Source organism: Xiphias gladius, chromosome 10, assembly GCF_016859285.1.
Source record: "Xiphias gladius isolate SHS-SW01 ecotype Sanya breed wild chromosome 10, ASM1685928v1, whole genome shotgun sequence".
NCBI classification, from domain to species: domain Eukaryota; kingdom Metazoa; phylum Chordata; class Actinopteri; order Istiophoriformes; family Xiphiidae; genus Xiphias; species Xiphias gladius.
This window is the reverse complement of record NC_053409.1, coordinates 26,675,727-26,693,200: the sequence shown is the minus strand read 5'-3', so window position 1 is coordinate 26,693,200 and position 17,474 is coordinate 26,675,727. Positions and strand designations below refer to the sequence as shown.

At 47.5% G+C, this 17,474-nt stretch overlaps 2 protein-coding genes across 3 annotated transcripts in view; both read left to right on the top strand.

Moving 5' to 3' along the window:
- ehd4 (EH-domain containing 4) overlaps window positions 1–5,812 on the top strand; it is a 58,918-nt gene extending 53,106 nt beyond the window's left edge. The window contains exons 9-10 of the mRNA XM_040137049.1: window positions 2,573–2,737; window positions 4,291–5,812. Coding sequence (XP_039992983.1) covers window positions 2,573–2,737; window positions 4,291–4,848 — 723 coding nt within the window. The 3' untranslated portion in view covers window positions 4,849–5,812. The remainder of the gene's footprint in view (window positions 1–2,572; window positions 2,738–4,290) is intronic.
- Window positions 5,813–11,575: 5,763 nt separating this feature from the next.
- Window positions 11,576–17,474, top strand: part of sptbn5 (spectrin, beta, non-erythrocytic 5) — a 66,752-nt gene continuing 60,853 nt past the window's right edge. For both annotated transcript variants that reach the window (XM_040136819.1, XM_040136820.1), the window contains exon 1: window positions 11,576–11,689. In XM_040136819.1, the coding sequence (XP_039992753.1) occupies window positions 11,576–11,689 (114 nt within the window). The remainder of the gene's footprint in view (window positions 11,690–17,474) is intronic.

Sequence of the window (17,474 nt, the reverse complement as noted above, 5' to 3'; positions counted from 1 at the left end):
TACAGGTACAGTCTGAACCTGTAACGCTCAGAATCGGGGATTGGGGTGTTTTCACGCGGTTAAAACGGGCTCTGGTGTTTGTCCAGTTAGTGCGCTTTGTTTGGGCTGGTGAGAAAGCTGTCAGTCAGATCCCGGTGAGGACTAATGAACCCGGACCCAGACTCGGTCCGCTTTGAACCGGACCCTGATGACGTTTGTTTGTGGTCTGTTAAAACCACTGTCGTCTGTGTCTGCGTCCTCCATGTGGTCCATTAAAAAGAGACGGGGATCCCACAGTAGAACCTCCAGTAATTTGCTCTTAAAGTTGTCTCTTTTGTCCTGTGTCTACCTGTTTCTCATGATTCACAAGCTGATCAATTTTCAGTCTGATAAGACGAATAAAGCATGAGAGAAGATCGGCAAAGACATCGGGTTCAGTAAAGTGCAGCGTTAAGGTCAAGGATACTTTTACATGTCACAAAGACACGTAGGTTGGCTTGTTTTAAAGAAAAAAAAAAAGCCAGTAAGAACAAAAACCGACCGGACCGGAGCAAATGAACCAACCTGCAGGTGTGGAAGAGGCCTGAAGAGGCCTGAAGAGGCCTGAAGAGGCCTGAAAGAGGGCTGATGAGGCTTGATGAGGGCTCCTCAGAAGCCCTCCAAAACCTAAGAACTACTCCCAGCAACGCAGCGGTCCCCATGCTAATCATGTTCCGTCTGGTTCACTTGTAGTTACAGGCTCACTCTTGGGGTTGGTGGTGTTGGCTGCACAGACTGCGAGACCCTCCCCGACAATGATCCCACTGTGCGAACAGTATGTTCCATAAGTTTGTGCTCTGCTGAACGATTTCTACTAAACAAACCTCTTAGAAATATCATGACACCTTTTTTTGTTTTGTACGTTATCACGTGTAGACACTTGGCCCCCTCAGACCGTCCGGTCGTCTCTTAGAATTTATTTTTGTTCTTCCGTCCTCTATTAACTATCGATAAGTGGGACTGATGTACTCTGGCAGTTTGCCTTCAGAAATTCAATGACCTCTTTCCCTCCTTTCATAACCCCTCCCTCCTTTCCTTCCCTCCTTCCTTCCTTCCCTCCACCTCCCATAATGCCGAGGGCTGGTTCTGAAGGATTGCAGGGTCTCAGCGCTCCTGCATTCTTTCCTCCTCCTCCTCCTCCTCAATTTAATCCATCCGTCGGCAGCAGCGTAGTTTCCCCTGCTGTTTGGTCTCCTGTTTTTCTGTTTCGTTCATGTCATCCACACAACAAGAGAAAACCCTTTGCTCACGGTCTGAGATGATTAAGTTTGGTCTCCTCTCCCGTCAGGCCTCTCAGGGACTCATTTCTTATTTGATTGTTTCGTCTGTATTGTACTTTTGTCCATTTTCTTTGTTTTCTTTTTTACCTTTGCCTCAGAGAGGAACAGTATTTCGTTTATATGCATGGTTGCAAATGGAAACGCTGTTTGAGGGTTTTTGACCACAGTCAGTCTGTCCACCACCACGTTGGTCCAGGGGGAGACATCTCACCCAGAGCCTGACTGTCACTGGGCTTTTGAAGTCAGTGCGTTTGACCTCCTGACCGTAACTACTAATGACGTAGACTTTATATCTTTGCTCACCATTTTTAGATGCATGTTGCACGCTTTCAGAGTTTAGATGTGTTTTTCCCACTGTTCCAGGCGTCCGTTGATTTCCATTGATTTCTGTACGGCATTAAACCCTAACTCGTAATTCTAAGCTCACAATGCAGGTTGAACGACCTCATTACGAAATGAATGGAAGCCAGTGGCTCCTTGGAACTGAAGACAAAATGCATCAGCGTCCCTAAGGCACAGCGACACGGTTTAAACATGGCGGTGTGTAGTAAATGAGTTAAAACACACAAAGCCACCGGTGTGGTCCCTCCGACCATCTACCGCCTCGTTTTCCTTTTCCTAACATGACATTGTTGTTACCAGCACGGTGACGGGATTCGTCTGTGTTTGGCTAAAACCAGCTGAGACTATTGGCTGTGGTGATTCATTAAGTGGGCTCCGATCTCAAAAACCACTCGGGGGATTTCAGTAAAAGCCGCTGGAGGCGCTCGGGATTCCCAGAGGACGCCTGACCTTTCACTTGCGCCCTCGTGCGGCGCCAGAGGTGATCTCATTTTATCTCCGCTGTCTTCTCCCTCCTGGCCTCTGGCAGTGCGGACAGCGGTTTTCCTGTCTCAGCTCTGTGATTGAGGAAACTGTTGTATAAACAGGTTTGTTGTTGAACGAAGCTCAGCCAAGGTCTCACTGCAGGGGGGGGGGGGGGGACGGGACGGGACGGGACGGGGATGTGCATGTGTTTTTGGCTTTTCCTTCGAGGAACTGTCAAGTTTCCGTCTTCCAAAATACCGTGTCAGGCGTCTCACAGTTGCTGAATACATTTTAAAATATTGGTGAATTTTCTGTCAATCAGCTGATCACTTCTCAGAAATCTCAGAAAGTGTCGGACTCTTTCTTAAACCATCAGCTGATTCTGGTTATTTTTATCAGATGAAATGGAGGATTGTGTTGGAAAAAACGTCTCTAATCTTCTGCTGCCGTCGCTTTCCCCCCCGCAGGTGCACGCTTACATCATCAGTTACCTGAAGAAGGAGATGCCGTCGCTGTTCGGGCGGGAGAAGAAGAAGGACGAGCTGATCATGCGGCTGCCGGAGATCTACACCATCCTGCAGAGAGAGCATCACATCAGCCCCGGGGACTTCCCCAACGTCGCCAAGATGCAGGTACAAACCGCTCTGGTCAAAATGAGTATCGTGAGCTTCACCGTTTTTTTTTTCTTTTCTTTTTCTTCTTTAATGATAATCACCCTGGTTTCTAGTCTGCTCTTATTTAGAGCACTGTCTGTACTGCACTTTACCTTATCAGTGTTTTCAAGTATTCCTGCCCTGATAACTTCATCATGGTGCAGCTGTACAAACTTGCATTGCACACATCATCACCTCCGCTGCCTCTCAGAATTCACTCAGAAATCACAAAAGAAAGACGCACCTTCTCACTGCAGAACTCCATTCGGAATTTTCCTGTTTTTAAGTGTCCTTCAGTGTCACAGTGATCCAGTGGTAGCTGTCTGAACATCCGTGACAGGAACCGACCACAGCTGATTCAGCAGCTTTTAACGGGACAGTTTGACTGAATGGAAACAGATAGAGGCTTTAAAAACAGCTCCAGTTGTCTGAGGGGTGCCCAGATTTACGTGGACATCCTGCCCACCTTCCTACCTTGCACTGCATTAGTTTGAAGTGAGATTTTAAAAAACACCACGTTCCACCACGTGTGTCTGGCTGAAAACAAGCACAAACACCGGGAGAACAGTCTGTGATCTGAGCGTGACTAAACCCAGAGCTCTGCTGATGTCAGAGAGAGGTTGAAAGGCAGGTCACTGGTTGAAAACACACAGTTTCCAGCTGCTCTCAGGCCTGTAGAGAGCTGTGTGTGTGTGTGTGTGTGTGTGTGTGTGTTCCTCAGCTACACTTGTTTTTGTGGAATTTCTGGTGAGAGAGGATGTTTCGGATTTTTTAGTTCCCTGGTGAGGTGTGTACTACAACAGCACACACACACACACACACACACCCTGGCATGTGTTGTGTCGTGTTTGGATCCTCGCGCAGACTCACACGCTGAGTCCCCCTGCAGCTCAGTGTCATGTTTTCGTGTCCAGCTGCAGCTTCTCTGTCGAGAAGCCGGAAGGTTTGATTCTCAGCTCAGCTCGGTCCGATCACATCTCCGTTCAGCTCTGAGCTCATCCGGCTTCTTCACTGAATCCTTTAATCACCGGGTTCTGAAGGTCAGCTCCTCCTGTGTGGTTTCCATCGCCCTCTGTCAGTGGTTAGTAAGAACTGCAGGGACAGTTACATCGGCTGGTAAACAGTTCATTAAGGGTTAAACCCATTATCTGGCAAAGCGAAGAAAATACATTCCGTGAAATGTTTAACGAGGCTTGACGTCACAGACCGATGTTACATAATAGAAAGCGAACTTTTAGCTACGGGGGTAAAGAGGGAAAGAAAAGCACCTTGGAGGAGCTGAGAGTGAGCGGCCGGATGGGGAGCTGCAGAAGCTCTGGCCTGTATCTGCACCTACCTGTAACAGCAGTTACACGTGTTGGACAGGTCGGAGGTGATGGCCTGTCTGACTGAGAACCAGGCGCCCAACACAGCAGACTCCCGGAGAGTCCGAGCTCTGATTCGTGAGGTCGTTAACCGCAGTTTTAGCGAGGGGCCAAAAAGGTTTCGTGAAACAGTGATCTAAAGATTTGTGTGTCTGTCTCCTCCTGCAGGACATGCTGCAGCACTACGACTTCAGTAAGTTCCCGTCTCTGAAGATGAAGCTGATCGAGTCGGTGGATAAGATGTTGGCCACAAAGATCGCCGTTCTGATGGCGATGATCCGGGAGGAGGAGTCCAAGCAGCCGCCGGCCATGGTGTCGGGGGGCGCCTTCGAGGGCTCCCAGGACGGGCCCTTCGGTCAGGGCTACGGCGAGGGCATCAGCGCCGGGGCCGACGCCGAGGACTGGATCGTGAGCCGCGACAAGCACCGCTACGACGAGATCTTCTACACGCTGATGCCCGTCAACGGCAAGATCACCGGCGTCAACGCCAAGAAGGAGATGATGAACTCGCGGCTGCCCAACACCGTGCTGGGGAAGATCTGGAAGCTGGCCGACTGCGACCGGGACGGCATGCTGGACGACGAGGAGTTCGCCCTGGCACAGCACCTCATCAAGATCAAGCTGGAGGGCTACGAGCTGCCCACCGAGCTGCCCGACCACCTGGTGCCCCCGTCCCACCGCAAAAACCCCACCGCAGACACCCTGTACAACCACGCCGAGGACTAGAGCGCCAAGAGACTGACTGAGCTGAGGAGAGGTCCAAATGTAAAATATCACCACAGGTCAACATTTCTGCCGCCGACGTTCGGACTGAGAGGGGAACGAATCAGCAAACCGACGGCTACGGAAGGTCAAAGGTCAAAGTCTGGGCTTTTTATACTGAGGAGCTCGTCAACATCGCATCTCATTGCACGTCTAAATAACTGGGCAGCAAGCAAACAAAGAAAGAAACAAAGAGACTGAGTCAAAAATATTCTGCTTTTATTTTGGTAAGAGTTTAATTATTGTGCAATTCAGCTGAATTCCAAACACCAAAGAAGAAAAGTGACAAACGTGCTGCAAAACGTAGCCTCACGTTTGACTAATCCTGGTTTCATTTGGATGCTTTTATTGTGAAAGAAATACCCTCGTATTTAACCTTTTTAATCATTTTTCCCGCCTTATTTTTCCTTCGTTTTCGTTTATCAAAATGCCACAATACGCGGGCAACACGCGGCGGCGACGCTGCTGATCACCTGCGATGCAAACCGAGAGCTGGACTGTTTCACACGCACCGGTGAATCCGGTGGGGCGCTCGGTCGGGCCGGGAGCTGGGTCAGATGAGGTTGAGGTCGTGTCGACCCTCGGTCGGTCAGAGCAGAAAACGGAATCAGACGCTGCCCAAGTCCCGTTTGGTTATTAAAGCATCGCTTCTTCCGCGGATGAGGTGCAGCCCAGAGTGCGGAGATAAAGGGGAGTTATCCGCAGGCGACAATCGCTGCGACGCGATTGTTTTCTCTCCGCTGGCTGCAGGATTCGGGATATGATACCGATACGTTCGCCGTTTTTCTGACCGGTGTTTCCGTTTAAGAAGTGCGACCGTTAACAGAATTATAATCCCCTGCTCCAGAAGCCTGGGACCTCTGCGTTCAGTTGATCAACTCGTTAGCATCTCATTATTTCTCTCCGCCGTCTGACCCCCCCCCCCCCCCCCCCCGATCAGCTGCGTCGTCTTCACACGGAGCTCTCTGTGGAGAGGACGCAGCTAAAAGTCAGCCAGCCGAGACCTTAGTGGAGCCCGGTGGCAGTCAGCCAGCGCGGCGAACACGTCTGAAACATGCAGTTTTAAACTTTTTGGAATGCTTTTTAGGCTTTTTGGCTCCAGGTGCCCGTCCACAGTAAAGCTCAGTTTGCCAGAAACCGTCGCCGGTCTGTAGCGACTGATCCGCGGGGACTCTCGTCCCCAACGACCCAAAATGAGCTTGTTTTTCTCTGCAGCACAAAGGTGCGATTTCTCCTGAGCGGCAGGTCGAACATCGCTAACACACGAGTTGCGTTGGAGTCATCTTTGGGTCATTTACTCTCCAAAATGTCCACAAACACGCAAAGAAAATGTTTGTTTTTTCACAGCAGAGACAGAAAAGATTTTTTGTGCTCTAATGTAAGTTTAGTATTTTCCAATAAATCGGCCTGAATCACGAGAGTCACAACAAAAGTCACTGTAGATAAAACTGTAGAAATGTGAAACAGGTCAAGTCACTTTATTTATGGAGCAGATTCACCAACAGCAGACGCTGACTGAAGAGTTCGACGGGGACTCGACACATTCAGTCACATAGAAACAAATCAGTCAGTAGACTGGTTAAAGCGTGAGAATGGGGGGTGGGGGGGTCGTCTTCACGTTCACTTTAAAACTGACCCGGTCAAAGGTCAGAGTCTGTCCCGTTAGAAAAGCAGCGCGTCGGCAGGAGATGACAATGGAGGTGACCGCTGCAGCTTCGCCGTTAACCGGTCCTCGGGGACGGACCCGAGGTCCTGAAGCGCGAGCCGCTCGCTTCAGTTTCCTCTCATCAGCAGAGAGGAGGGGAGCGCTGACCTCTGACCTCTGACCTCTGCTGACCGCATTCCTTCCTCTGAAAAACAAAGAGCGAGACGGCGGCGTTTCCGTGTTCGTGCTGCGTTCACGTCTCCTGTTCAGTGCCGTAAATTCCAACCGCCGACTCGACGTCGGAAAGTCAGTGCAGGCAACTGATGCCGCGGTAGATCTGATGTAATCCACAACAAATGAAAGGCTGGCGAAGGGCGAAGGTAGCGGCCCAAGCGTTTCCGGGTGCCGCGGCTCGTCCTCCCGGTCCTGACAGCCTACGTGTGTCTGAGGATACTTCTGGAAAAGAACCTAGCAGGACACATCTGAGCCTAGCCAGAGGAACAGTTGTAGCCTGGTGCAGCGAGGGATCCTCGGCCGCATCCCAGCCGGTTCCCGTCCCGTCAGACTTGTTTCTACTGACGCGGCTGGTCCCGGATCTCAGATATTAAGTCGGCGAGCAGAACTACCCCTAGAATCCACCTCCTCTCCAAAGCCTTCCACGATAAAAGTCCGCTTTTCCGGGTTGAGTTCGCTCAAGGCCTTTTCACAGCAGTGCCTCCTCGTTTCTGCGTGAGACCAGGCTTTGACTCGAGTCCTGCTGCGCGTCCGCGCTCCAGGGCTCCAGTCCTCCGGTGTCTCGGTCGGGACGTGCTTTGAAACCCTCTGTTCCTATGACAGGACTGTGGCCACGGTCCTCGAGGATTCGGCAGCTGCTCGGCCTCGGTTCAGTGCCTTTGATACGCAGAGAAACACAACATCTAAGTAAAAGAGTAGCGTTTATCCCGATGACCCGAAACCGCTCGGGCCAAACTGTCCCTTTTCCACCAGGGAGGATCTGTGAAGTCACCGGTCGTCTCCGTCTCCGATGCCAGGTCCATCGCCTGCAGCGTCTCATCCTGTCCCCTCTGTGTAAAATCAGACCCACAGTAATCTGAATGTAAAAGTTTTATTTTTGTGATTCTGACGTATTTCGTATCCTTGTGTGTGTGGACGTGTTTCTGATGTCACTCTGTCCTGATGCTGCAGCGCCGTGTCTCTGTCGGCGGAGCTGCAGACTAATAAAGTTTATTCAATGCAGACTCAAGAGCTCAAGAGTTTGTGTTTCCACTAGTTCCGGTAACATCTGTCTCCAGTGGTTCCTCCGAGACCAACAGCGGTGGTCACGTGACGTCCTGTTCCTCCGTGAAGCTGCCGCCAGGTTGCGTTGGCGGGAAGAGGGATGGACGTGTGTCATTAGTCAGGATTCAGAGAGGAAATGCGAGCGTGCGCACACACACACACACACACACACACACACACACACACACACACACACACACACACACACACACACACACACACACACACTACCACTTAACCCTGTTTTCACCGTATTTTGAAGAGTTTCCCTCCAACCGTTTCCTCTCCTGGTTATTTTTTTGTTTTGCACATGTCCGGTGTGTGAATAGTAAATCACGGATGCATTGTTCGGCAGGGAGGCGGTGATTCGGCGGGCGGGAGGAGACGGGCCGATGCGGCTCAGTCGGGGTTTGGCTGGGTCTGGCTCCCTGACCTGCCACGGTACGGGACGGGGACGCTGCGAGGGACGGCTTTGAATGAACGCGGCCTTGTTGGTGCATTCAAGGAAACCCGGCGACAGTTAAATTCCCGCCGTCGGCCTCCTTCACTGCCGCGTCGTTCGGCTTCGTCTTTACGCCCAAAGCAGCTTCAAAATGAGCTGAGCTGAAGCCTAAATCCACCTGATGTTCCCAGTCTGCGTTTCAGCCTCGGGTCCATTGCAGTGGAAGTCAAAGAGCGTTTCCCTTTTCCTCCAGGAGTTAAACTCCTCCAGGAGTTCTCATTCCTTATTAACTTCAAATTCATTCAAATTCAAATTTCAGATTTTTTTTTAGTGTGACTTTTAAAGATGAGCTGTTCCAACTTAAATAATGAGCTGATTGAAGGAACTTCAGTGAAGTTTTCTAAAGAAGCAGCGAATTATTTTACGTTGGTTTGTTCATCTGCTGCCTCAAAAATGTGCGTTAACTGAACTCAGGTTTAATAGTTAGTTCAGCGTCGTTTTACGAGTTTAAACAAAAACCCAGCTGAGGTGAGTTCAACTGAGCCGGAGGAGAGACGTTCAATAAACCCGAGGTATGAAGTCGACCGGACTGTTCGGTCGCCGCGGGACCAACCTTCATCGTGGTTCGCGGCGTTTCCATCACCGTGACGGGAAACGACCGGGACCCGGCTTCACCTGTCGGCGCCACGCGGCAGGTTTCCGTCGTGGCTCTGGGGAGGTTTAATGGGTCAACGGGGGGAACTCGGGGCAGTTCGTTCAAGTACCTGAGGCCGGAACGGCTCTTGTTGATCGGTTCTGAAGTCTGACGACGGGAACTAGAAAAATTCTCAGTTGAATTAACGTGAAATTAGCAAAAAGGAGAGAAGCTGAGGTGATTCCACCGGATTCCCGTCCGGTCTTTTAACGGGCTGACAGTTTGTTTTCCCGCTGCAGGAGGGACCTGACCAGGAAGGGGGCCGGGGTGATCCCGGCCTGCCGGACTGTTAGATGGTCCCACCGGCCCACTGACGCCTCCAGCCACAGAAAATGAGCTGATTTTTCCTGCAGCGAGTGAACTAAACTTCTCATAATAAAGTGAAGCTGAAGTGAATTTGGTGCAAAGTTTCTCCGGTGGTTGAATTTTTTCACCTGAGCTCATTCTGTTCAGTGTGAACTTTGACCCCCGCGTGTTTCTGCTGCTGTCAGGTGAGTGGACCTGCTCATGCCGTAAATCCAATGGCTTCAAAGGTCACACACACACGAAATGAGGTTGTTGTTTTTTTAATGGGGACATTTGGTGCAGACAGCGACGTGGCCTCTACAGACTCGTGGCTCAGAAGGTGACTCGTCTTTTGGAAAAGACCGGAAGGTAAGAAAGAGAAGCAGGCCTCCCCTCGGACGCGCGTCCTCTCGTGTGCGTCTCGTTTGGATGTGCTGCTCCCGGCCGGTCTTTCCGTTCATCCTGTCCTGCAGGATCTGTTCCCCGTCCCCGTAAACCGAACACGCGCTCGCTCCTGCATTTCTCTGTCCGCTTCAGTCACAGGTTCCTTCACGAGATGGTGCACGAGGTGACACCATGATCCGCATGACGAGCCGGAGACTTTTCACGCGGCTGTGTTCGTGGGCTCGGTTATTTCCTCGGTCTCTCTTTTCTTATTTCTTGTGACTTGGTTAGAAGCGGGTTTTTTGTTTCTATATTTTCCTTTCGTGGAAAGAATCAATAATCAATAATCAATAATAGAGCAAGAACCAAGTCAAATCCATATCCATAAATCCGCTGTTTAAAAAACCCATTGTAATATTAACACGAGCTCTGCCTCGAGCCAGTTTAACAGCAGAGTTAATCACGTTACTTTCAGCACATTCGACACTTTTGTGCTTTTACTTGAATAAACGCGGGGCCTGAACTTGTAATGGAGTATTTGTACTTTTGCTTCTCCTACCACCGGCTGCGGGCAGTGAGGTCCACCCACCAGCCCTCGGCCGATGTGCGTCTTCTATGGGCCACAGGACCGGGAACCAAGTTGTCGCTAGGGATCAGCTGGGTCTTGGTCTGGCCAACGCTTGGACCCGGGCCGGGAGTCCGGATCAGAGTTCAGAGCCGTGTCCCCACAAGAAATCAAACATCAACTACGTTATGGGCCTTGAAAAAAATCACACACACCCGTTGGTGTTTTCTGTAGTTGCGAGGACACCGATTGACGCAACGCATTCCTCGGTCCCCTTACCCTGATCCTAGACCCGATTCTAACCTGGACCCTGGGACCTGGTCCGAACCCTCAAACAGCCGTTCGAAGGTGTGAGGACCAGACAAAATGTCCTCGCGACGAACTGAAACCTGTCCACGCACGCACGCACACACACACACACACACACACACACACACACACACACTCTCTCTCTCCCGGCAGAGCGGGGGGGGGGTGGCGCTGGGAATGACTCCCGGGATTATGACGGCTCAGGAATTTTTACAGCGGTGTTGTATCTGAGGTGCGAGGCCTCCCGTCGGCACAGAGACAAGTGAACGCTTCATCACGTCCTCGGCGTCGAATGTCGACCCGGATCAGACGCCTCTGGTAAAACCCGGCAACCCGAGGAAACGTAGCCTAAGGCCCCGGTGGCACCAGAGGTAAACCAGTAAAACCACTGAAACCACATGTACTGGCACACACACACATATATATACATATCCATATGCTGTATACACACACCCTTCAGCCGGTGACCGGTTCAGAATCGAATCGTCCCCGGATCCTGTTCCGAGATTCGGGACAAATCTTAACATAAAATCCTCCAGAGAGTCTGAGGCCGGACCTTCCCGGGGTACAGGGCCAGATGTGGAGCGTCATGAAAGGCCTATATTAATACCACAAATGTCAACAACCATTGTTTCTTGTGCATTTGTACTGGAATCTCCTCAATGAGTGGAATTTGAGTTCTACTTTACCAGGCTGGTTTTAACGCTCGGGGGCATTAAAGTTGATAAAAACCTGAATTGTACAGTAAAACCTGTGAATTCAGACATGTGTTTTCTCCAACTTGTTATTTGTACATATTTTATGTATCTTCTTATTTCATCCTGTATTTAATAGTGTGGTGTATCCTCACGTCACGTATAATTCTGTATACAGTCCTGTTTAGCATAAATAACTGCTGTAATTCAGACCCCCCCCCCAGTCTTTCTTTCATGCGTTTTAAACATCACGTTCTTAGTGATTTATTTTCATTTATTCTACGTCGGCCGTGCCTTGGTCTTTAGGGCTCCGCATACCTGCAAAGGTACAGCAGAGTGTTGTCCCCTTGGACCGGGCTTGACTCTTTCTCTCTCTCTCTTTTAGCCCGTGAGGATGGAGGGGGAGGAGGACGGGGCGGGGCGGGTCAGGGAGCTGCAGGAGCAGAGGATGGCGGTCCAGAAGAAAACCTTCACCAAGTGGATGAACAGCGTTTTCTCCAAGAACGGGGTGAGACCGGGTTCATTTTAACTCTGGTTAAAGCGTCAGCTGACTCGAGAAAACAAGCTGCAGCAGCTCCATGAAACCTAAAGCGTCGCTGTGAGCAGGTTGCCCCAGGGGGAAGTGAAGGGATATGTGGGGATCATTTTGGTGAACGGATCCTAACGCAAGCAAACCCCCCTCAGAACAACTTTAATCTGCATTTGTGCTGATGGAGAAGCAGGTGCCAACGATGTGGCTGCACCTAACGATTATTTTCAACTCGTTATCAACTCAGCTGCAGATCATTTATACTATGTCTGTGTTTCATAGACATTCAGATGTAAAATCTATACTTTTAAAGCCCAAAGGCTGGAAAATATTGATCGTTTTTACTTCCACATAAAACAAAGCAAAGCATTATTATCATCCTTGTTACTGTTATTAATCGATTACCAAAATGGCTGCCAATCAGTTTTAATGTGAATTAATTGACTAATCTCTTCAGCGCTGCGTCATATCAACAACATGTAGCTAAAGCAAGAGAATGAGAAGTTCCGATGATACTTTCAGAGCAGAACATTCACATTTAGGAACCCGTTAATGAGGAGATTCTTACTGCTGCATTAATGTTGCTCCATGTAGCTCAAAAACATCCGCGGTGTGACTGGAATTTCACGTCCCGCGTTTCGGCCGACGGGGTAAAAATGAACAGGGAGTTTCCTTTGTCACAGCTAAATCGTGAGTTCCTGCTCACCGCTCACTGTCACTGGTCTTCATTAGGCGTTACGGCCTTTTGGTCTGTGTCTGTCAGACTGTGACCCTTCTGGTTTCACCTGTGTCGTCTAATGTAATGGGATTTTACTGTGCTTTATCTGTCTGCGTAACATCGTTTCACATTAATCACCTGCACTGTACGTGTCCTACTTTGCACGACGCCTTTTGTCCTGGTCAGGTGCTTCATGCTTTCACCTGTTTTCTCCTGTTGTCTAACTCTCCATGTTCAGTGTTGTTGTTTCTGGCCGGGGCACAACAGTTGAAAATCAGGCTTCGGACCGACACTGGCACATTTACAGTCATGTGGATGAATGAAAATCACACAAATAAACGAACTGACAAACAATAGACTTATTAACTTTTTATACTGAAGCCACATGATGCAACAACAAGTCAGGAAAGGAGTTAAATCACAAACGCGGTCAGTCAGTTATTATAACAATTAACAATTAAAGAATATATGTAGCCAGACAAGCAACGCACCACAAGATTCACAGAACCAGAAACCCGAATCAACGAATACTCAGTAGAGCGCAGAGCCTCCGCCGAGGCCGATGTCAAACAACATACACCAGAGCTCAGAGGAAAAAATTCAAATTCATAGTAAATGATCCGGATCTGCCCCAAAATGTAACCGGTTCTTCCCCGGTCCATGTCCCATCCCTCCACCAGGTTCGGTGCAAATCGGTTCAGTAGTTTCTGTGTGATCCTGCTGATAAATGAACACAGACAAACCACCAAACCAACAAACGGATACAGGTGAAAACACAAACTACCTGGTGGAGGCAATAACAGGAAGTCATACGGAGAATTCAACATTCCAAAAAACTGCAAGAATCAAACATTCGCAGGGAATATTAAGCTCATGAAAACACATGTTAAACAACAGACTCAAAAATGAATGAAACAAAAAAGAAAAGAATATTAACATCGAGAGCGTGTGAAAATGAGAAAAGTTAGCAGGGTTGATGCGATGATCACGGCATAAATAAATTAGAAATGGCCGACAGACTGCACCCAGAATGTTAAACATCCAGGTTTCCACCTTGATTTTCCAGCTTCATACGTTAGGTTCAGTATTGGCTTTAGGTTTAGTGTCACTCACAAAGCCCCAAGAAAACTGCAGGTGACCAACAAAAAAGTAAAATGACAGAATTAGATTCAACAAAGAGCCGTAACAAAATGTTTGAGAACGTCTGCAGTGAACGGGTCGGAAATCATCACGGACACGGGGAGATCCGGATGCTGAAGTGTGATTTTAATGTCGGAGCAAACCTCGATAGTAGACGAAAAAAACTCCGATTTGTGATTCAGCGTCTCATACGACAGAGGCTCTGTTTAGGGTTTGCGGTTGCTGCGATGGTGCCAGTGTTGTCGTTCCTCTCGTAATCTCGTCTCCGTCTGATAACCAGCTGTTAACTGCAGTCTGTGGGCTGGTGACACAGATACAAACACACACCAGTGAATTGTCATGGGAACTGGCTGTTCCTCCCCCTCTGGACCCGCTGAGCTCAGAAAAACGGAAGTAATCAGTGATTGGATGTAACTAAGTACATCGATTCAAGTACAGTTCTGAGGTACCAGAATATTTCTATGTTGTTCTACTTGGAACTCCACTACATGTCAGATAGACGTGTTGTACTCCATTACATTTATTTGACAGGTTTAGTTACCAGTTCGTTTTCAGATTGATGTGACACATGATGGGTTGATGAAGTACTGGATATTGTTGGCCTGTGGCTCCTTGTCATGTTTCAGGTGTGAATGAGTTGTTGTCAGTTTGACCAGAGAGAAACATTTCACCTCTAAAATCATTTCAGGCTCCAGTGTTTCACTAAAAAGGTAAAGTTTCTAGGGAGCAGTCTGAAATGTGTGAATCAGAACTTTGTTTTTTCATTCCTCTCCCATCGATCATCTCGTGACCCTTCAGACCTATCTGGTGACCCTCTGGAGGGGCCTGACCCCTAGGTTGGGAACCATAGATGTTGTTAAAACTGGTTCCACATTGAGCAGCACCAACTGCTGCTGAAGCACTGATGCATCAGTATTAATTGCAGGGACCAATTTTCTTTAATACTTTAGTACTTTTACTTTTTAAATGCAGGACGTTTACTTGTAATGAAGTGGTGTTGGTACTTTTACTTCAGTAAAAGACCTGAGTACTTCTTCCACCACTGAAAACAATACAGAGACGTGGTAGAATAAAAACCTGTGCCTCGTTTTGTCTCCAGGTCTAGCAGATTCCCGTCGGTCCGTGCAGCTCTGGCATGATTTCACGTGTGTGTTTTTTTTTCCTGATAATTGGATGCCAGCTGTTGGCTGAACACTGAGGCCTGCTGCTGATCCTCATTCCCAGAATTCCCCAGGGATTTCTGCAGGAGGGCAGCAGGGAGAGAAAACCGCAGAGGCCTCAATCTGTCGCCGTCTCCAGCCACGCATTTACGTTAGCTCCTCATTCGGCTCAGGACCTGGAGCTTAGCCCATCGTGTGCTGGGCCCAGAGCCTCTGCCACCACTGAGATCGTGTCTTGGGTAATATCACTGGAAATTCAGTGGGTTTATATTGGCACGGCTCCACGTATTCCACATCTCGCTAAATTTCACTGTTTTTAGGCACAAAACAACCTAAATAAATGGGTAACTTCAAGTCCTCCTCATTACCACTATATGAACATTTATTCGAGGTTTATTGAAACAATAATGTTTGTTGTAACACACTAAATGCAGTTGTTTATGAATGTACTGTAATTGCCAGCAATTACAACGTCACATATGAAGACATATTTTATATATTCCAGTCTCCTCTGATGAGTGTCCACGGGAGGAGTTAGGGTTGTTAACAAAGACATTAACAAACACTGAGATCTGCTTATAATTAGATTATAGTGCGTAGAAACCAGCTATTACGTTTAATATACATGATAAATAGGGGATTTAAAGTAAAACGTGATTAGTAAATGAAATAAAAAGGAAATTAACTCAGTATTCTACACCTGCATTACATAAGTGGCAACAGACGATAATGTAGGGAGGTAGATTTGACAGGAAATACAATTGAACAGTGAACTGAATGAATAAAATGTGAAATTTTGTGATTTCTATGTTAAATAATCAAAAAATTGTTCAGAGTTTGGTCGGTGTCTTAGCAAGTTTTCTCAGGCGTCTTGGGCTCTGCTCGGGGAATCGAACTCATGACACCAGTATTACCAAAATCAAAGGCGGTTTACTACCTGGACAGGCGACCCACGGAGAATTCAAACTCACCTGACCTGGGATGGAAAAGCGAAACAAATCGTGGTCTAGGTGAGCTGGAGCGGACGTCTCAAGGTGTCCAGTTGGAGTTCAAATTCAAAGTTTGGGAGCTTTGATTACAAAGATCAGACTAGAACTGACAAAGAGAAATTTACTCTAACGCTCATTTACTCATGTAGAAAAGGTTTTGACACAAAATGGCCAAACGGTATGTGAGCCTGTCATACTCAGTCTCACAGTTCATTCGCTTACTGTTTTAACATCTACAGTTTTGTGACTGCTCTAATTTAAGGCTGGCTTTGCTTCATTTCAAAAGGCTTACATGGAGTCACAAGAAAATGTTAAAGTTAAAACTCTTCTTAAGGTTAATTTTCTGAAGGTCAGTCATCAGATCATTTAACGAAATCATGCGGGGTTTAAGAAATTAAAATATTGTGTTATATTCTGTAAGATTCCCCCTCTTTGAAACTAAGGAAACAAAACTGGGAGAAAAAGACAAAAACAGTGCCTGTCCACATACTTTTGGCCACATAGTGTATAATATCTTGGTACTACCGGTTGTATCAGTGTTATTGTTAATGTACCTCCCGGCCACCGGTGGCAGCACTGAGCGCACTGCCGCTGAGCAGAACTCACAACAGTCCGGCGGGGAGGAAGATTTCACGCGCCATGTTTGTGTGGAGTTTAATGGAAGTCCCCCTCCCTCAGTCGGATTAAATCGTGCTCTCTGCCACTGTACAGCCCCCTGAAATTGCCTTTCCCGTCCTTATTAGTCGCTAAGAATATTGTTGTTTCTCTGGTGAGTGTTCATGGTTATTACTCTTCCCTTAATTAGTTTTATAAATGCCTGAGTGACTAACACGTCGGGGTTCATTACCTAGCAATCCAGGACCTTGACATATACTATGGCGGTTACATAGCGTCCCCAACCCACACTGTAGCAAATGGACCGAAACGCGATAGTCAGGTGAAATCCAGCAGCGTGTTGCCTTTTAAAGGTATTTTCGTGATTCCAGGGATGTTTTTAAATCTACCCAAAGTGATAAAATGTTCTCCCCTGGGCGAAACAACGTTTAAATCCAATATTTCCACCGAATGTGAGCTAAGAAATTTGGCTTAGCTAACTTCGGTAGCTCAGAGCAAGGTATGCTACACAACCTAGCTTCAGCTAAGGGTAAAATCATTTCTGGTTATTTATATTGTTCATACTGACATTAATTTGCATATGAAAAAAATAATAACTAAATTGCCCATAAAGTGCTGGAAATGAATGAAGTCAGTTTACTCAAGCACTGTAATTAAGTAAAATGTGAGTTTACTTGAACATGATTATTTTCCATATCTCAGAGAGAAGTGTTGTGCTTTTTGCTCCAGTAGATCTAACAGCTAAAACTACTGGTTACTGTGAGATTCTGAAATAGAGATATTACATGTAAAACATCTCTTAACATGGTCATGCTATGAAATATAAAGTATTTTCACAGACTGAACTAAGCAACAGTACATAAAGTAGTTAAAAAGTAGTAGAACTGCCACGATTAGTTGATTAATTGATAAGTTGGTCAAAAGAAAATTAATCGGCGACTATTTATTTTGATAATCAAGTAATAGTTTTTTTTTTTTTTTTAAGCAAACATACCAAACATTTGCTGTTTCCAGCTTCTCAATAGTGAAGATTTTCTTGCTTTTCTCTGTCATATATGATGGTAAACTGAATAATTCTGGATTTTAGACAGTTGGTCGGATGAAACGAGACATCTGAAGATGTCTTCTTGGTCTGTGGTAGA